Source organism: Liolophura sinensis, chromosome 3, assembly GCF_032854445.1.
Source record: "Liolophura sinensis isolate JHLJ2023 chromosome 3, CUHK_Ljap_v2, whole genome shotgun sequence".
Lineage (NCBI taxonomy): Eukaryota > Metazoa > Mollusca > Polyplacophora > Chitonida > Chitonidae > Liolophura > Liolophura sinensis.
In genome coordinates this window covers 26,756,690-26,778,604 of record NC_088297.1, presented here as the reverse complement: position 1 = coordinate 26,778,604, position 21,915 = coordinate 26,756,690, and the positions used below count along the sequence as shown (strand labels likewise).

Sequence of the window (21,915 nt, the reverse complement as noted above, 5' to 3'; positions counted from 1 at the left end):
CCCCAAATCCCACCACTGTACCTTTATACACTCCTCTCTCAGTGCCTTCGGACAATGTATGACTGGACCCCAAATCCCACCACTGTACCTTTATACACTCCTCTCTCAGTGCCTTCAGACAATGTATGACTGGACCCCAAATCCCACCACTGTACCTTTATACACTCCTCTCTCAGTGCCTTCGGACAATGTATGACTGGACCCCAAATCCCACCACTGTACCTTTATACACTCCCCTCTCAGTGCCTTCAGACAATCCATGACTGGACCCCAAATCCCACCACTGTACCTTTATACACTCCTGTCTCAGTGCCTTCAGACAATCCATGACTGGACCCCAAATTCCACCACTGTACCTTTATACACTCCTGTCTCAGTGCCTTCAGACAATCCATTGCCTTCCCATAAAAGTGAGCACCAAATGAATCCAGGACGATCTCCTCAGCTCTCTTGCTCATCTGATCACACGCTGAAATAAGAAGAATTGACTTGCTGATTGACTGAATATTTCTTCTTAAAATAGTCGCATCAGGTTACTGGGTGCAGGACAACAGGCTTGTAAATGACTTGTAATTTCACAGTCATATCACAACCAGGACATCCCTGTTAACCCCATTGTATCAAATTGTGATATTGGTCAATACAACACAAATATGGAGTGTGAAATTCACCATCATATAGTGTGATGATGAATTTCACCAAATTTATGGAAATATTCTAGTGTGTGAGTTGGTATCGTACCCTTAAATTCTGCACCCATTGTGCCAGGAGGATTGGTATGAAATGATGACCATCCCCTTCCCTGATCAGACATGTTTCCCTTCCCCTCTGGCATGTTCTGCACCCATTGTGCCAGGATTGGTATGAAATGATGACCATCCCCTTCCCTGATCAGACATGTTTCCCTTCCCCTCTGGCATGTTCTGCACCCATTGTGCCAGGAGGATTGGTATGAAATGATGACCATCCCCTTCCCTGATCAGACATGTTTCCCTTCCCCTCTGGCATGTTCTGCACCCATTGTGCCAGGAGGATTGGTATGAAATGATGACCATCCCCTTCCCCTTCACTAATCAGACATGTTTCCCTTCCCCTCTGGCATGTTCTGCACCCATTGTGCCAGGAGGATTGGTATGAAATGATGACCATCCCCTTCCCTGATCAGACATGTTTCCCTTCCCCTCTGGCATGTTCTGCACCCATTGTGCCAGGAGGATTGGTACGAAATGATGACCATCCCCTTCACTGATCAGACATGTTTCCCTTCCCCTCTGGCATGTTCTGCACCCATTGTGCTGGGAGGATTGGTATGAAATGATGACCATCCCCTTCCCTTTTACTGATCAGACATGTTCCCCTCCCCTCTGGCATGTTTCCCCTCTGGCACGTTCCCCTCCCCACTGACATGTTCCCCTCCCCTCTGGCATGTTTGCCTTCCCCTCTGGCATGTTTCCCCTCCCCTCTGGCATATTCTGCTACCCACTTACATGTTTTCCTCCCCTGTGGCATGTTTCCCTTCCCCTCTGGCATGTTCCCCTCCCCGCTAACATGTTTTCCTCCCCTCTGGCGTGTTTCTCTTCCCATCTGGCATGTTCACCATTCCCTCTGGCATGTTTCCCCTCCCCTCTGACATGTTTCCCCTCCTCTCTGGCATGTTCCCCTCCCCGCTGACATGTTTCCCTCCCCTCTGACATGTTCCCTTCCCTATGGCATATCATGATCACTGTTTCTTATCATTATAAAGTATCATTTTCTGTTATTTCATGTTTACAGTGTTTGTTTACTGCTGGAAATGTGAACCATTAACAAAAGAAAAACAACAAAAAAGAACAACTAATTAAATGGTGCATGTAATTATTTGGAAAGAAGAGTTGAAACACACCTTAACAGCCAAAGCAATTTTGTTCTCATGTGCGTGGCAACCTTATAGACTAACAGGTTTGAAAATTGATGCTCAGAAAAAGTCTGATGTTTCTCAAATAAGTCTGAAAACACTTTATCCTACCCCCACATCACATTGGCAAACATCTGTCCTCATTATCCTAGACCCACATCACATTGGCAAACATCTGTCCTCATTATTCTACCCCTAAATCACAATAGCAAACACCTGTTCTCATTATCCTACCCACACATCAAATTAGCAAACATCTGTTCTCATTATCCTACTCCCAAATCACATTAGCTAACATCTGTTCTCATTATCCTACCACCACATCACATTAGCAAACACCTGTTCTCATTATCGTACCCCCAAATCACATTAGCAAACATCTGTTCCAATTATCCTAGCCCCAAATCGCATTAGCAAACATCTGTTCTCATTATCCTACCCCCAAATCACATTAGCAAACATCTGTTCTCATTATCTTACCCCCAAATCACATTAGCAAACACCTGTTCTCATTATCCTACTCCCAAATCACATTAGCAAACATCTGTTCTCATTATCCTACCCACACATCAAATTAGCAAACATCTGTTCTCATTATCCCACTCCCAAATCACATTAGCCAACACCTGTTCTCAATATCCTACCCCTAAATCAGAATAGCAAACATCTGTTCTCATTATCCTACCCACACATCAAATTAGCAAACATCTGTTCTCATTATCCTACTCCCAAATCACATTAGCAAACATCTGTTTTCATTATCCTACCCCCAAATCACATTAGCAAACATCTGTTCTCATTATCCTAGACCCAAATCACATTAGCAAACATCTGTTCTCATTATCCTACTCCCAAATCACATTAGCAAACATCTGTTCTCATTATCCTACCCCCAAATCACATTAGCAAACATCTGTTCTCATTATCCTACCCCCAAATCACATTAGCAAACATCTGTTCTCATTATCCTAGCCCCAAATCACATTAGCAAACATCTGTTCTCATTATCCTACCCACACATCACATTAGCAAACATCTGTTCTCATTATCCTAGCCCCAAATCGCATTAGCTAACATCTGTTCTCATTATCCTAGCCCCAAATCACATTAGCAAACATCTGTTCTCATTATCCTACCCACACATCAAATTAGCAAACATCTGTTCTCATTATCCTACCTCCACATCATATCAGCAAACACCTGTTCTCATTATCCTACCCACACATCAAATTAGCAAACATCTGTTCTCATTATCCTGCCCCCAAATCACATTAGCCAACACCTGTTCTCATTATCCTAGCCCCAAATCGCATTAGCAAACACCTGTTCTCATGAAATCAGTCACTTTTGTTTTTCTACTTTTAAAGAAAAAAGCCCGAAATCAGCCAATTGGAGGAAAATTCTCACGCCTGGATCAACTTTTAATCTGAAATTCTTCTGAGGCCATGTGATGTGCCTTGTTCGAGAAACCTCGTTCATAAGCCTAAAAGACAAAACAATGCTCGGGTGACATCAACAGAATCACCTGCCTTCACAAGTATACAGATAAGACACACGATTGGTGAAAAATATTGGCGCTTCTGATTTTCTCAGTGTGCGTGTTATAAATTACTTTGAACTGCTATATCTATTTACGTGGGACATTTTATTGACACAGATACAATTGGTCCAGTGTTATCTTTTCTTTCAATAAGGTATTCAGAGAACACAAGCAGGTAGCCTGAATGAGCAGTTCAAAAACTGCATAATGTACAAGTGAGGTAATACGTTCTGTTACTGTCCTCTACACCACAATTTTAGAGCTACATCGTCATACATGCATTTTATTCTCTAACTAGACAGTGCTATGATCTTGCCATCAAATTAAGAAAGGTCAAAATTATATACTGTCATAAATATGACAGTATATGTTTATCATAAAAATTGCAGAGCACTGATTTGTATGTTTAAACATTATGTAAGAGGATAGCCTTTTACAGGTAATATGTTTACCACAAAAGTGCAAAAATGATGTAAACTTTTGACACAGGTGTTTATGTAAGAAACTCTAGCCCTACATGAAAGGCTAAAAGAGATCTGTATTTACAGGAGAACAGAATGAGTCCACAAAACAGAATGATGACAAATCTGGCAAAATCGCCGGAAGAACCAGGTTAATTACCTATGACCCGGTGTACAGCCTTGCCTGGAGGCTTTCTAGAGAAGATGTGTTTACCACAAAAAAACAGAGCCAAGTTTATGTAACTGGTAAATTTTTACACTGAAAGTCTATCAATCGAAATGACTAAAAACATTCACCAATCCTATAGAACTAGAACCAATAAAAAAGTTCAATAAATACATAGGAGCTAAACTAAGGGTAAAATTCCATGTGAGCATGTACACTTACCATTAGGGAGCTACATTAAAAAGCCTAACCTTCAATCCATGCATCACAGCTCATTATACAGGAGTTAAAAATAACAAAGCTTAACCTTCAATCCATGTATGAAATCCCAATACAGAAGAGCTAAAGGAAGATTAAATTTCATTTGAGAACATTTATCTGAGTACATTTATCATGCCTTAGATAAAAAAAGCCTAAAATGAGAGTCCATTATAAAGTAGCTAAAAAAAAAAAAAAAAAAAAAGGCTCAACTGGACACCAACAGACACTTTCCCCCCCTCTCACAATACCTCTCCTTACTCCGTGCAGGTGAGCTAAAAATTGTTTGATACCATCAATTATCATGGTGACATAATGAGCATTTTGTCTTTTACACACAACCCAGCCACAACAAACCCCAAATGGAACCTGCTATATACTTTACATTCCTACACTTGGCATCTAATTCTTGGTGATACATTCATGTGACAAGCTGTAAAAACCTGTGTCTAAGTTTACCATCAAAACATGCTTAAATTAACAGCTAAATTGCTAAACGCCATCCCATGGTGTCTGTACTGTCAACATATCATACACTAAGTAGCCAGCCACAATGGGTGCAAGAAATAAAGTCATAAACCACCTGTACATAGACTTTTAGAGCAAAGATGAATTTCCAAAAATCATTCAAGTGAAGATGGAGCCTCCGTGGCTCAGTTGGTTTGCGCATTAGTGTAGTGTAATGACCCAGGAGCCTCTCCCCAATGCAGTCGCTGTGAGTTCAAGTCCACCTCATACTGCCTTCCTCTCTGGCCGTATATGGGAAGATCTGTCAGCAACCTGCGGATGGTTGTGGGTTTCTCCCGGCCTCTGGTTTCCTCCCATCATAATGCAAGCTGCCGTCGTATAAGTGAAATATTCTTGAGACCGGTGTAAAACACCAATCAAATAAAAAATTCAAGTGAAGATGAAATCACTCCAATCCTAAACTGACTCTAAAAGCTATATGGATTGCTTACATTTATAGCGAAGAAAAACAAAGATGAACTACAATTAGCAAATGACTTCAGAACCTTCAAGTACATTTATATGGATTTCATACTGTTGGTGTAAAGATAAATTTACCAAAATTAAAACGGTTAAATTAGCAACCTGCGATCTGATAATTATTTCACCTTTCTCAAACAAATCTTCATCTTTACTTGCGATGAGAGTTCTGAAGTCTTCCACAGGTGTAACTGAGCCCACCTGAGACAAAAAAAACAATGAGCAATGGATGAGAGTTCTGAAGTCTTCCACAGATTTGACTGGGCCCACATGAAAGAAGAAAAACAATGAACAATGGATGAGACCTCTGAAGTTCTCCATAGCTGTGACTGGGCCCACCTGAGACAAAAATAAACAATAAGGAGAAATGGATGAGAGTTCTGAAGTCTTCCACAGATTTGACTGGGCCCACATGAAAGAAGAAAAACAATGAACAATGGATGAGACCTCTGAATTTCTCCATAGCTGTGACTGGGCCCACCTGAGACAAAAATAAACAATAAGGAGAAATGGATAAGAGCTCTGAAGTCTACCACAGATCTGACTGGGCCCACATGAGAGAAGAAAAACAATGAACAATGGACGAGACCTCTGAAGTTCTCCATAGCTGTGACTGGGCCCACCTGAGACAAAAATAAACAATAAGGAGAAATAGATGAGAGTTCTGAAGTCTTCCACAGATTTGACTGGGCCCACATGAAAGAAGAAAAACAATGAACAATGGATGAGACCTCTGAAGTTCTCCATAGCTGTGACTGGGCCCACCTGAGACAAAAATAAACAATAAGGAGAAATGGATAAGAGCTCTGAAGTCGTCCACAGATCTGACTGGGCCCACATGAGAGAAGAAAAACAATGAACAATGGACGAGACCTCTGAAGTTCTCCATAGCTGTGACTGGGCCCACCTGAGACAAAAATAAACAATAAGGAGAAATAGATGAGAGTTCTGAAGTCTTCCACAGATTTGACTGGGCCCACATGAGAGAAGAAAAACAATGAACAATGGATGAGACCTCTGAAGTTCTCCATAGCTGTGACTGGGCCCACCTGAGACAAAAATAAACAATAAGGAGAAATGGATAAGAGCTCTGAAGTCTACCACAGATTTGACTGGGCCCACATGAGAGAAGAAAAACAATGAACAATGGATGAGACCTCTGAAGTTCTCCATAGCTGTGACTGGGCCCACCTGAGACAAAAATAAACAATAAGGAGAAATGGATGAGAGTTCTGAAGTCGTCCACAGATTTGACTGGGCCCACATGAAAGAAGAAAAACAATGAACAATGGACGAGACCTCTGAAGTTCTCCATAGCTGTGACTGGGCCCACCTGAGACAAAAATAAACAATAAGGAGAAATGGATGAGAGTTCTGAAGTCTACCACAGATTTGACTGGGCCCACATGAGAGAAGAAAAACAATGAACAATGGACGAGACCTCTGAAGTTCTCCATAGCTGTGACTGGGCCCACCTGAGACAAAAATAAACAATAAGGAGAAATGGATGAGAGTTCTGAAGTCTTCCACAGATTTGACTGGGCCCACATGAAAGAAGAAAAACAATGAACAATGGACGAGACCTCTGAAGTTCTCCATAGCTGTGACTGGGCCCACCTGAGACAAAAATAAACAATAAGGAGAAATGGATAAGAGCTCTGAAGTCTACCACATGCTAAATAAAAACACAATGAGCAATGGTGAGAGTTCTGAAGTCCTCCATAGATGAGCCCACATGATGAGAGAAGAAACAATGAGCAATGGATGAGAGTTCTGAATGCCTCTACAGGTGTGACCTAGGCCTACCTGATGAACAAAAAGCAATGGACAGGGCATATCAATACCAGTAAATTGGCACAGATATTTCACACTGTAATGTTTGAATCATCTTTGAAATAAAAGTCGTGTATGATCTTTTAAAACATGGTCAATTACAGATGACCCGTGGTTACCTTGTTATCTCGCCCTTCAACATGGCTTCTCCCGTGCATGTTGTGTTGTCTTTGCTGCAGTAAACTTTTGAACTTTAAGAAAGTCCTTAGAGGAATATGTTACACCATACATGTATCTCATGGCATAAAAATCTGAAACCTAAATGTTATTCTGAAACGTCAAAAAGTTTTGCGATGCCCGTGTTAGAAGGCAGATGTGTACTTGATAACTGACCTCAGTGACCTTGGCCTTGGTAAGGTCTGCAATTCCACCCTCCAAGCTGTCATCAAGCTTTGCCCGTTTTGACACAGGCCCGGGTTCTACTTCATCACTGTCCAACATAAATGTACAAGTTTTGGATTATCTGGGTTTAAGATTGTGTTTTCCAATTCCATGTACTTTTCTAGAATGCCAAAATATTCCATTTAATGGAATTGTCTGAATAAGTTATAAATCACTGGTAATAAAAAATTTTGGTATCACCTTCAAAATTATGTTCATGGAACATGCATGTATTTCACCCGTTTGATTTTTTTCAAATTATGTGAGGGTTGTATTGTACCTGGCTTCAGCGCCCTGATTTCTTATACCTATTGGGAAATATGCTTACTTCTGTTTGAACATATTTTCTCCTGTCTGTTCTTCCTTTTTCTTTGTGTTGACCTCCAGCTTGAAGAGCGTTTTGACTTTTTCCACGTTGTCCTGGCACTTCGTGATCACCTCCTGGGGAGGTTTGAGGTAGTTAGCAACTAGGGGGGATAACTCTGGTAAGGGGTCGTCGGGATTAAGGACTCTGTGTTGAAGGCACTTCAATGTAAAAACAGCAAAACATTAGGCTGTGCTGACCAAAGGGCTGTGCACTAGGCTCATTATTACATGGGAAATGATGGTTATAGAGATGGACAGATGGGCAAATTAACAGCTGGAGAGATAAATGGATGGGTGGGCAGATGGCTGGACAGAAAAGCAGATTGATGGATTTGCAGATGACAGATAGGCAGATGGGCGAATGGGCAGATGGAGGGATGGGTGGATTGACGGATCGGGAGATGGTTAGATGGACCAATGGACGCATGGGTAGATGGATGGATGGGCAGATGGCTGGATGGACAAATGGATGAATAGGCAGATGGACGGATGGGCAGATGGATGGATTGGCAGATGGATGAATAGGCAGATGGATGGATGGACAAATGGATGGATAGACAAGATGGATGGATGGACAAATGGATGGATAGGCAGATTGATGGATGGACAAATAGATGGATAGGCAGATGGACAGGTGGACAAATGAATGGATAGGCAGATGGATGGATGGACAAATGGATGGATAGGGCAGAGGGACAGATGGATAAATGGATGAATAGGCATATGGACGAATGGACAAATGGATGGATAGGAAGAGGGACAGATGGACGAATAGGCAAATGGATGGATAGGCAGATGGACGGATAGGCAGATAGATGGAGGGGCAGATGGGAAGATGGAGGAAATCCTCATGCCTGCACTGACTGATATATCTATACATGTAATGAATTAATATACCATTTCTCACGCTGCATTTATCAGTTTACTATACATCACAATGTAACAAGTAGTAACACTATTTAATACGCGAGGATTTTACTCATACAGTTTACGTTTTTACTCTTCCGTCAATGTCTTACAGGCATGAGTAAACTCCGCCATCAGTGTCTTACAGGTATGAGTAAATTCCCCTGTCATTGTCTTACAGGCACGAGTACTTCCCCGTCATTGTCTTACAGGCATGTGTAAACTCCGCCACCAGTGTCTTACAGGTATGAGTAAATTCCCCTGTCATTGTCTTACAGGCATGAGTAAACTCCCCCGTCATTGTCTTACAGGTATGAGCACTCCCCCGGCATTGTCTTACAGGTATGAGTAAAACTCCCCCGTCATTGTCTTACAGGCATGAGTGAACTCCCCCGTCATTGTCTTACAGGCATGAGTAAACTCCCCCGTCATTGTCTTACAGGCATGAGTGAACTCCCCCGTCATTGTCTTACAGGCATGAGTAAACTCCCCTGTCATTGTCTTACAGGCATGAGTGAACTCCCCCGTCATTGTCTTACAGGTATGAGTAAACTCCCCTGTCATTGTCTTACAGGCATGAGTAAACTCCCCCGTCATTGTCTTACAGGCATGAGTAAACTCCCCCGTCATTGTCTTACAGGCATGAGTACTCCCCCGGCATTGTCTTTTTGGCACGAGTAAACTCCCCGTCATTGTCTTACAGGCATGAGTAAAACTCCCCCGTCATTGTCTTACAGGCATGAGAACTCCCCCGGCATTGTTTTATAGGCATGAGAACTCCCCCGGCATTGTCTTACAGGCATGAGTACTCCCCCGGCATTGTCTTAAAGGCATGAGTAAATTCCCCTGTCATTGTCTTCCAGGTATGAATAAACTCCCCCGTCATTGTCTTACAGGTATGAGTAAACTCCCCTGTCATTGTCTTACAGGCATGAGAACTCCCCCGGCATTGTCTTATAGGCATGAGTAAACTCCCCCAGACTGAAAAATTAAGTGGATTTAGCCCTGCTTGCAGTATGCAAAGTGGAGTGCAGCCACGTAATTGTTAGTGAAGAGCAGGTTTTCATGACATGAATTCATAACATGTTCCTAATTTAATAGTTACCTGGTAGAGACGTTGGAAATGAGGATTAAATAAGAGATTTGGTTTTAGCAATTCATTTTTCTCTCCATCTTCATCTCTGAAAAAATTCAAATACAGGAGAAATGAAATCAGCTGTTTTAACATGAATCAACATTTACTTAACAAAACAAATAGCTTTACATATCTATACATTGTCCCCTGGGTAAATGGTGGTAGCCCGCGTTACTGGTGCCAATACAAGAGTTGTCCCCCCTGGGTAAATGGTGGTAGCCCATGTTACTGGTACCAATACAAGACCTGTCCCCTGGGTAAATGGTGGTAGCCCATGTTACTGGTACCAATACAAGATCTGTCCCCTGGGGAAATGGTGGTAGCCCACGTTACTGGTACCAATACAAGACCTGTCCCCTGGGGAAATGGTGGTAGCCCACGTTACTGGTCCCAATACAAGACCTGTCCTCTGGGGAAATGGTGGTAGCCTGCGTTACTGGTGCCAATACAAGACCTGTCCCCTGGGTAAATGGTGGTAGCCTGCGTTACTGGTACCAATACAAGACCTGTCCTCTGGGGAAATGGTGGTAGCCCACGTTACTGGTACCAATACAAGACTTGTCCCCTGGGTAAATGGTGGTAGCCCACGTTAATCGTGCCAATACAAGACCTGTCCTCTGGGGAAATGGTGGTAGCCTGCGTTACTGGTACCAATACAAGACCTGTCCTCTGGGGAAATGGTGGTAGCCTGCGTTACTGGTACCAATACAAGACCTGTCCTCTGGGGAAATGGTGGTAGCCCACGTTACTGGTACCAATACAAGACTTGTCCCCTGGGTAAATGGTGGTAGCCCACGTTAATCGTGCCAATACAAGACCTGTCCCCTGGGTAAATGGTGGTAGCCCGCCTTACTGGTGCCAATACAAGACTTGTCCCCTGGGTAAATGGTGGTAGCCCGCGTTAATGGTGCCAATACAAGACCTGTCCCCTGGGTAAATGGTGGTAGCCCACGTTACTGGTGCCAATACAAGACCTGTCCCCTGGGCAAATGGTGGTAGCCCACGTTACTGGTGCCAATACAAGATCTGTCCCCTGGGCAAATGGTGGTAGCCCACGTTACTGGTGCCAATACAAGATCTGTCCCCTGGGCAAATGGTGGTAGCCCACGTTACTGGTACCAATATAAGACCTGTCCCCTGGCCAAAGGTTGGTAGCCCTCGTTATTGGTACCAATACAAGACCTGTCCCCTGGGGAAATGGTGGTAGCCCACGTTATTGGTACCAATACAAGACCTGTCCCCTGGGCAAATGGTGGTAGCCCACATTATTGCTACCAAAACAAGATCTGCACACTTCATATTAACTGCACTCAAAGACAGCAGAATCTTTTAGTCAACTGTTTATTTATTTGACCACGGTTTATTCAATACATAGTTTGAAAAGATTTTTGAAGTCACAAAGTGGTAAAGGAAATGTAGAAAGATGGTGGACCTGTATAGTGTATGATGTCAAAAGTCATAGGAATTTTAAAGAATTTTCCATGAAAGGAGTGGAGGATGGAGAAAATGAAGAGACTGTATTCTCATCACTTTTAGTTTAATAAAACAATTATTCCACTTACTCTGCAGTGAGATCCATCGAAGTGATGAGGTCATCGATAGCTCTCAACTGCTCAGCTGTGAATCAAAACACCTGTATATCACATGTCAATCATACACGTATAGCCCTAAAAACCCTATTTACCAATCAGTGTTTCACTCCCTGTCTTCATTTTAATATTGGCTACACACATAAGGTAAGGAAACTTTGAAAACTCTCTTCTTCTAAAATTCTGCCACGTATAGAATAAAGTGGTCATTGAGAACTGTTTCCACAGAACATTTTATTTATTTATTTGATTGGTGTTTTTACGCCGCACTCAAGAATATTTCACTTATAGGATGACAGCCAGCATTATGGTGGGAGGAAACCCACGGCCATCTGCAGGTTGCTGGCAGACGGAGAGGACGCCAGCTGCGCTAGCGTGCTAACCAACGGAGCCATTGAGGCCCCTACATGTACAGTAAAGCCCGATACTAGCCGAATATCCCAGGCCTGTCATAGCGAACCATACGCAGGCCCTGATCTGCTCCCTACTGCTCTCTTGATGGGATCATCCCTAACACCATCTGACAATTGTCGGTCCACCATACCCAGACCATGCAGCCAAGGGGGACACAGGCTGTTTGGCTAGGATCCATCTGTACTGTATCTACTGGACATCATGTATTGTAGAACAGACCTATGGACACCAACCTGATGGGGAATATTTTTTGTTGGTCTGGTTTTCTGTTTCTTTGACTGGTAGTGATCCAAATGTGAACTGTCTGATGTCCTCCATGAAAGGCAACTCTGTATACATCAGACACTATCAACAGAAAATATCAGAAACTACAAACGTCAGGCAATGTCACCAGGACTCCAAACATATCATCAGGCAATGTCAACAGAAAATACCAAATACTCCAAACATAACATCAGGCAATGTTAACAGAAAATACCAAAGACCCCAAACATAACATCAGGCAATGTCACCAGAAAATACCAAAGACTCCAAACATAACATCAGGCAATGTTAACAGAAAATACCAAAGACTCCAAACATAATACCAGGCAATGTTAACAGAAAATACTGAAGACTCCAAACATAACATCAGGTAATGTCAACAGAAAATACCAAAGACCCTAAACATAACATCAGGCAATGTCGATAGGAAATACCAAAAACTCCAAACATAACATCAGGCAATGTTAATAGAAAACACCAAAGACCAAAGACTCCAAACATAACATCAGGTAATGTCAACAGAAAATACCAAAGACTACAAACATAACATCAGGCAATGTCAATAGAAAACACCAAAGACCAAAGACTCCAAACATAACATCAAGCAATGTCAACAGAAAATACCAAAGACTACAAACATAACACGAGGCATTGTCAACAGAAAATATAACAGACTCCAAACATAATATCATAGACAGTCAATAAAAAATACCAGAGACTCCAAACATAACAACTGGTATTTCTCACCAGAAAATAAGACCATTCACTGTCAACAGAAAATATAAGCCACTATAGCCAGTCTGGGAGTCCAAATAGGAAGTCAATAGCGCGCATAAATTGATCAAAAGATAATATAGTTTTAGTTCTCTTTCAAGCTGAGGGCAAACTGATGGCTGAAAACAGAATACATGTGAAAGCCAAAAATATCATTCTCACAAAACTATTATCGTACCTCGTAACTTCCTTTAATCTTAGGCGAGAGAAAGCCCAGTTTTGGAGCAGAGTTGGCCATGTAGACGCGGCGGACTATCGCCACCATGTTTGTCTCATAGAGGGCATTGATGAGCGAAGACAAGGCAACACCTGCAGCCTGCACAAAATACACAAAAAGCAAAACTTACTAAAAAATCACTTTCATTTTTTATATTTTTCCATGAAAAATACGGTCAAGACAGCTGTTTGGTAATGTTGTGATTTGCGGCCAGATGAAAACACTGACAATTACCCTGTGACAAAATGGTTAAGCTAATATCATGATACAGTTTTATCTTTCCCATGATAGACTTCTATGATACAGCCATAATGAGTGTATAAATCTATTCAATTAATCTATTGAACAACCAATTAACTGTGCTGGGCTGGTAATATATGTATATATGTATGTATGTATGTATGCATTTATGTATGTATACTTGGGGTTTTATATTACACTTAAGAATTCTTCAGTCATATATAATGACGAGGAGACATTACATGTGAGTACATATGCTGTGTCTTCTTGTGGCAGGGCGAGTTCATCATGCTAAAGTGGCCACTGATGTATCATGCAGAAGACACCAGACATGACACCCCATGCCACCCAGTGATATTATGCTAACACTGGACCAACCAGTCCTCTTTCTTTGCTCTATTCTCAATGCTGAGCGCCAAGCAGGGCAGCAACTACCACTTTTACAGCCTCTCATATGACCCGACCCGGTTTGATCCCAGGTTCCCCGACCTCAAGGCGGACGCTCCAACCATTGGCCCACCGAAGTGGTCCGGGGCTAGTAACATTTATGCTCCTGTGACATGTTACCAGCGTAATTATACAAGAATCACCACAACTCACATCATCTCCTTTGTCAGCTACCACCATGGAAACACCGTCTCCCATGTAATGATGGCGTTTAATCTGAAACAGGAAAGGGTAAATGTTTCTCAAACCACCCAGGGCACTATATGTGAGCTTGACACTATACTGTATATGTTAAACAAGTATTAACAGTGCAGCAGAGGCCTCCGTGGCCGACAGGGTTAGCACCCCAGCGCACCACAATGATTCATGAGAACCTCACTAATGTGGTCGCTGGCGCCCTATCCGACCGTATGTGGGAAGATCTGCCAGCAGCCTGTGGATCACTGTCGGAATTCTCTGGCCCTGCCTGTTTCCTCCCACCACAATGCTAGACGCCGTTGTACAAGTGAAATATGAATAAGTAATAGTGTAGCGTGACAAGGATTGTCAGAAGAATGCAATTTTAAAATTAGGCGGTACAGGTCAGAAACACACACGTATATGTAGGTACAGGTAAGTAACACACACATACATGTAGGTACAGGTCAGTGACACACACGTACATGTAGGTACAGGTCAGTAACACACACGTATATGTAGGTACAGGTCAGTGACACGCAACTACATGTAGGTACAGGTCAGTGATACTCACGTACATGTAGGTATAGGTCAGTGACACACGTACATGTAGGTATAGGTCAGTGACACGCAACTACATGTAGGTGCAGGTCAGTAACACACACGTACATGTAGGTACAGGTCAGTAACACACGTACATGTAGGTATAGGTCAGTGACACACATACATGTAGGTATAGGTCAGTGACACGCAACTACATGTACATGTAAGTCAGTAACACACACGTACATGTAGGTACAGGTCAGTAACACAAACGTACATGTAGGTACAGGTAAGTAACACACATGTACACGTATTTATAGGTCAGTAACACACATGTACATGTAGGTACAGGTCAGTAACACACACGTATGTGTACGTGCAGGTCAGTAACACACACGTATGTGTACGTGCAGGCCAGTAACACACGTACATTAGGTACAGGTCAGTAACACACATGTACATGTAGGTACAGATCAGTAACACACACATGTATGTGTACGTGCAGGTCAGTAACACACACGTATGTGTACGTGTAGGTCAGTAACACACACATACGTGTATGTACAGATCAGTAACACACGTACATTAGGTACAGGTCAGTAACACACATGTACATGTAGGTACAGGTCAGTGACACACACATACATGTAGGTACAGGTAAGTAACACACATGCACACGTAGGTACAGGTCAGTGATACTCACGTACATGTGGGTATGGGTCAGTAAAACACATGTACATGAAAGTACAGGTCAGTAACACACACGTACATGTACAGGTAACACACACGTACATGGACAGGTGGGGACAGGTAACACACACATACAAGGACAGGTGGGTACAGGTAACACACACGTACATGTACATGTAGGTACAGGTAACACACACGTACATGGACAGGTGGGGACAGGTAACACACACATACATGGACAGGTAGGTACAGGTAACACACACGTACATGTACATGTGGGTACAGGTAACACACACATACATGTACAGGCGGGGACAGGTAACATAGACGTATATGTACATGTGGGGACAGGTAACACACACGTACATGTACAAGTAGGTACAGGTAACTCATACGTACATGTACAGCTGGGGACAGGTAACACATACATACACGGACAGGTAGGTACAGGTAACACACACGTACATGTACATGTAGGTACAGGTAACACACACGTACATGTACAGGTGGGGACAGGTAACTCATACGTACATGTACAAGTAGGTACAGGTAACACACACGTACATGTACAAGTAGGTACAGGTAACTCATACGTACATGTACAGGTGGGGACAGGTAACACACACATACATGGACAGGTAGGTACAGGTAACACACACGAACATGTACATGTAGGTACAGGTAACTCATACGTACATGTACAGTTGGGGACAGGTAACACACATATACATGGACAGGTAAGTACAGGTCATTGCTTACATTGTCTGACTTCGTAAACCCCAACACTTTGAAGCACTTTGAGGATTTGTACTTCATGCTCTCCTTGTCATCAGAAGACATTGGAACCAGGGTGTTGCCATAGCGATAGCCTGTGGAGATGGAACATGGAATTTGGGAAAACATTTAAATTCTGATTAAAGTGAAAACTGAAATTACAGGTCCATGCAATAATTATTTCACAGCAAATACTGCATCCATAGTTAACTTTTTTATGGACACTACTGATGAGACAGTGAATATGTACATGTATGTGGTAAACAAGGAGATGTTTAGCAAGTAGTATACACAATAGGGGTTCTGGACCACCCTTCTCAGAACCCTCCCCAGGACAAATAGAGGCTCCCAGCCCCCTTTCCCTGCTTCCTCCATAACGCCCTCCCCATGGCAAATAGAGGCTCCCAGCCCCCTTTATACACAATAGGGGTTCTGGCCCACCCTCCCCATGGCAAATAGAGGCTCCCAGCCCCCTTTCCCCGCTTCCTCCATAAAACCCTCCCCATGGCAAATAGAGGCTCCCAGCCCCCATTTAGTAGTTTACAAAATAGGTGTAGTAGTATACACAACAGGGTTCTGGACCACCCTCCCCAGAACAAATAGAGGCTCCCAGCCCCCATTTCGTGAATAAGATATAAACATATTAGCCCCCGCCCTCAGCCGGCCTGGACAAGTTTACAAGTCTAGCCTACATACACACATTGATACGAGGCGACCTAGTTGGCATTTAACAGATAAGTCGTATAGCCTATATGTAAACCGGATGTGTTGCACAATAGGGTGATTCAGCTGATTTTCCCCCCAGGATAGGGCTTAAACTACGGGTTTTCATGAAAAATAAATGTGGCAGTCTTTTTCAGCGTGTCTTGTTTGATAAGATCCATTATTTTTTTGGGAGGATTGGAGATATTCTGTTTATGCGGAAAAGTCCTTCCAATTTAGCCCATGTTTCGTGGGTCTGGGATATAGCTCAGTCGGCTGACAGAGGTGTGAATGGCGCTGTATGTAAGGGGTGTATTCATATACTGCGTATATAAGGAGATGTTTGCTAGCTCAAATCCGGATTTGGTCTCCTGTATATGTAGTATGAATACATTACCCGCATATAACGTCGGGCTCTACGCACTTCTGAGGAATCTCCGCAACTTTCAACAGTTTCGGAGGCAGAGAGACCTTACCAAGGGGTGTTGTAGATGGTCCATTGGTGGTGGAATGTGTCAGCACCAATTAACCCCCCCCCCCCCTCCCCAACGGCGGGTCACTAGCGCAAAAACTCTGGAGCCCGCCGTTAGGGTGGTGATTAATTGGTAACAGGTTGAGCTATAAACCAGGCCTTTTGCTTTTTTGGACCATGGGTTCGAGCCCCACACTGGGCAGATTTTTTTTTTACCCCCGGGGCTCTCAAGACATAGTCCCATATTGTCCGTCCTATGAATCAATAACGTCGGTCAACTCTAAATTGTCCTCGTAACTACTAACACAAAAGCGGTGAAATCTTATACCAGACTCTAAATAGATTTCCTCGAGATTGGGAATGTCTGCTGTGCTGACTCGTATATCCTCGAGAGAGCTCTTGATGACTGGTTTGCCCTGGGCCTGTAATTTGATCATAATTCTGAGCTCCCTTCCAATGTGCTTTGCAGGCCACTTCAGTTTCAACCCGGTAATCGTGGAGGAAGGGCGATGAGAGGCCGTCCCAAGTATAATGTCTAAGATAAGTATAGATCCAGGGTTTATTTGTAGTGTGGCCTCAAACTCGGTTTGCGCGTTAAGACGCACGCTCTCTACACCCGGCGGCGCAGTTAGTGTGAAGTAACCTCCTCCTTCCAAAGCCACAAGACAGACGCTGGTTGGTACGTACGACACGAAAGAGATTCCGGAGTTGAAAACTTTTTTCACCTCGGTTCCGGTGGTCTGGACCAACGTCAGGGTCACCTTCACATCTATCAACCAATCGGGGTCGCGAGCTCTGGTAAGAACAAAGCGGTCTTCAAAGCGAATTAATGAGAGTTTTTGTTCTTCATTCACCTCAGACGGCGACCTGCGCTCTTGCTCTGCAGTGGATGAGACATGTACAAGGGAAGCAAACGTCGTAGGTTCTGCTTGCCCCCCCCCCCCCCCCCCCCCCCCAAATCTTTTTGCGGTTGTACTTGCCACTTTGAAACTGGAAGGTGTAGATTTTACCTTCCTGACACATCTGCCAAGTCGCTTAAAGACAGGCACGCAGACCTGGGACCGAATGCGTCCACCATACTCATTGTATTTCTAAGGTAGCATTGAGGTACCCTATATTCATATACTTCCCGTCTTTATCTAAAAGCGCTACGGTCAACTGCGTTATATAGTCGGTGCGCAAGGCTTGGGCTGTGGGTTGGGAAATGAAACCGTCTTCCCGCAGTTAATCCCTTCACCAGTCACAGTGATGGCCTGAAGTAGTGTGGAACCGCCACCGAAATCTGAGGTTATTCTCACGTTTTCTGAGGTGTTCTGTTCATCTAAATGCACGAAGACTTCTTTGTGTGGCACCAAGTTAGGTAGCTTATCACCTTCCACAGTCTCCCCAATGATCATAAGATTGGGGCAAGCTCTTGGAGCAATATGTAGGCATTTCTAGGGAGGGTAAGGACTAGGCAGCCTGTAGCTTCATTCATTTCCAGAGAAACCCCATGCGGGCGGAATATATCCTTGTCCAGCGTACAGACATTGTAGTAGCCCGTCGGCACTCCAACACGTTTGCTATTAAGCAAGAAGCCCACTCCGGCGGGGATATTCACCCAGGCCGGGTAGAATGTTATCTTGCGAAGGGCGGTTTTAAGGCAGCCGTCGAGGTTGTTAAGGGCATGAGGCAGCATGTGCTGTGCCCCATTTAGAATGTCAGTCAATATGATGGACATCTTACGGAATAGCCACAATGAACAGTGAGGCTTACAGATTCAACAGAGAGGCTACTTACAAGGCCGGGGCATTTCATGGTATCCAAACCCACGCAGAGCAGCTCACGTGATTTGACATCTACATCGATGGAAAGAAGGCCTTTCCGGTCGAGTTGACAGATGTGTTGGCCAAGTACCGGCTGCCAAAGATAAGCAGCAATTCCATTGTTCAGGCCTGGAACACCAATCCTATGCATTTCTGGCAGAACCAAGTGAACTTCGTGGTCTGGAGCGCAACCACGGGCTGTGGCGTATCTGCAAAAGACCATCTTCTCGCCCCCGACCAACGAATAAGGGCCCTCTACACGTTCCATGTTTATTACCAAGTTAGGCGGATCTTGGAAGAGATAAAGGCTCCCCTGCCGCAAGACAGAGCGAGGGCGACATTCGACAACCCCTACGACAAGAGGGCCTATGAGAGGATTTGTAGGGAGTTCCACGTAGTTACGCACACAGACTGGAGGAGCAGTGGAGTGAATCACGGCCTCGGAGTGGCATATTATTATGTCACGAGAATGGGCTACCGCCCCATTGGCGATGGGGCCTTCGATCTGAGCAGGATGTCGTTCCCTAGAAAGTCTACAGCGCTCCACGTTGACTACATCGAGCAGGACGCCGAGGAGGCTTGGGCGGCGTTCATTGTGGACAAATCCAAAGGATTCATGCTGCCGGGCGTAGAGCGCCTGAAAGATTCCATCCAAACATACGTGTGGGCTATTTTAGGTACACAAGCGCAAACAAGGTTGCGTATTCTAGGCACGGGCACAGCCTTCGACACGCAAAACCAGTTTATTGCGAACGTTGAAGACGCTATTTCCTCTCCGATCGACCTTCCGTCTGCTATCAAACGCTAGTAGGACGTGCTACAGTATGCCAAGAGTGCTGTAGACTTTGTGTATGGCATAGGCCTATATATGGCCCCCAGCGACATGCTTCTGCAGATCGGCCATGTGGCGAACTACAACAACATAATCGTCGTGGCCACAGAGGGCCAAAAGCTAGGTGGCAATGAGGGTGCATGTTGCTGCGCAGGAAAAAAAACCCCTATTTCCAGACCAAAAGAATCACGATGCGGAGCAGATAGCTATTGTTGTCGCTGGGGTTGGTATCGGCTTACTGCTGTTGTGGACTATGCGTTAAATACTTGCGAACAGCCACGAGCATTAGGCCACCTACTGCGACGACTACAGCCCAGACATTATCGGCCAGCCACCCAGCCGCTTTCCCGAGAAGGTTCAGTAGCCAGGACACGATACTGCCAATAATACCCGGAATCGCAGCGGCAGCCTTCCCACCCAGCTTGCCAAGGGCGCGCGCCAGGGACTGGAGATGCTTTTTCACCCATTCTTTAAGACCACGCCCGTCGGATGAAGGTGGCATTGGCTGGATGCCCCCGCTGGACCCGCCAGTCAGCGCCAACTTTATCGCTAACCCCAGAGGGGTTACAGAGAGGTGTTTGTTTGTCGTCTTTGTTGTCCTCTCTGGCGTCGTTGAATGCCGGGTTATCAAAGTCATAGTCATAATCCTCGTGTTAAAATTTCAAGGTGTGCCTTCAATACACAATTGATGATTACGGGCGCAGGCTAAACCCCTTCAGAACACTCCGTAAGCCTCTTGGGGTACAAGGTGTACGGCAGTCCGTGGTCATCACCAATAGCCCGAGTACGATCGACCAGAATCAACTACTCTTGGTCTGCTTCCACAACCTCGGCACAAATGACGTCATTGTGCCCGGTACCGTGCGCTTGGCCTTCTCGATCGCTATCAATTCATCCGACCCGAATGCCACAGTGGTCGGGAATCTTGGACGCGCAGTAGTCAAGAAAACCACGATCAAAATCAGCGGGAATGAGGTAATGTCCATCGACGACTCTGATGTGTTTCATTGCTACGGCGACTTATGGCTGACCAAAAACGAACGGCAGAATGCGGCCTACCAAGGCATCGGCAGCGAAAACATGCTTAAACTTTGAGTCGGAGCGGAGGACGCAAGTGACGACGATGCTGGAGAAAATGCCATCGCTCACGCCCTTGGCAACCGGTTCCACATCCCACTAGACTTTGAGCTTCTAGATAGCCACATGCCATTCTACCAGAGTGCCTTGGCCGACTGACTGGAGTACAAACTGACGTTCAACGATTACGGCCAGGTCATCCAGGCAACAGACGATGCCGACGCGACTTACACCATCGACAACATCAGCCTGGAGTACGATAAGGTCACCGAAGAGGAGCTCGCTAGACAGATCCGCAACCAGTTTGCCGGGGTCGTCTCCATACTGTATGATCGTGTCCTCCGCCTCCGAAAGCTTGTGAAGGACAAGTCTGATACTCTCTGGAACATAAACCTGAACACTCCCGCAAGAGCAATGAAGGGCATGCTCATGCTGTTCGAGGCTAAAGGAACCCCGTGGAGGAGGAGGTCGGAATCCTTCTACAACCCGAAGATCACCAAAGTAGAAGTCACAATAGAAGGTGTTCCCAATCAGCTGTACAGCCAGGGCATGTGGGCGTACCAGCAATGGGACGAGGTCAAGAAGTTCTTCGCCAGCTCACCCCTTAAGAAGCGGGACCCCGAGGTGGCCAGGGTCGTAAAAGACTTCGGCCTGGCAAACGTGTCCCTGGAAGAGTTCTTGACGTACAAGCACGCCTTCTGGCTTGACCTGAGGACAAGCGACGATGACGAGCTGCATGGCAGTGGGAGGCGCGTGATGAACGCCAGCGAGGGGATTACGACACAGGTTACAAAAGAGAGAGAAGAGCCCGGAGTGTTGAACGTGTATCTGTATGTGATCATGGACGCAAAGCTTCACATCCAGGATGGTGGATTTGACAGAGCGCTGTATTGATTACCCCAAATACGCCCACTGCGCAATTATTTGTGGGCAGACTGGATGCGGTAAAACAGTTTTCATGCTGGACCTGC

At 44.6% G+C, this 21,915-nt stretch overlaps 1 protein-coding gene across 1 annotated transcript in view; it reads right to left on the bottom strand.

Annotated features, from left to right (window-relative positions):
• Nucleotides 1-248: 248 nt before the first annotated feature.
• Nucleotides 249-21,915, bottom strand: part of LOC135463525 (X-ray repair cross-complementing protein 5-like) — a 47,931-nt gene continuing 26,264 nt past the window's right edge. The window contains exons 10-19 of the mRNA XM_064740783.1: nucleotides 16,042-16,151; nucleotides 14,026-14,088; nucleotides 13,147-13,284; nucleotides 12,164-12,275; nucleotides 11,490-11,544; nucleotides 9,898-9,973; nucleotides 7,849-8,045; nucleotides 7,473-7,569; nucleotides 5,435-5,507; nucleotides 249-469 (exon numbers count right to left, since the gene is read on the bottom strand). Coding sequence (XP_064596853.1) covers nucleotides 249-469; nucleotides 5,435-5,507; nucleotides 7,473-7,569; nucleotides 7,849-8,045; nucleotides 9,898-9,973; nucleotides 11,490-11,544; nucleotides 12,164-12,275; nucleotides 13,147-13,284; nucleotides 14,026-14,088; nucleotides 16,042-16,151 — 1,142 coding nt within the window. The remainder of the gene's footprint in view (nucleotides 470-5,434; nucleotides 5,508-7,472; nucleotides 7,570-7,848; nucleotides 8,046-9,897; nucleotides 9,974-11,489; nucleotides 11,545-12,163; nucleotides 12,276-13,146; nucleotides 13,285-14,025; nucleotides 14,089-16,041; nucleotides 16,152-21,915) is intronic.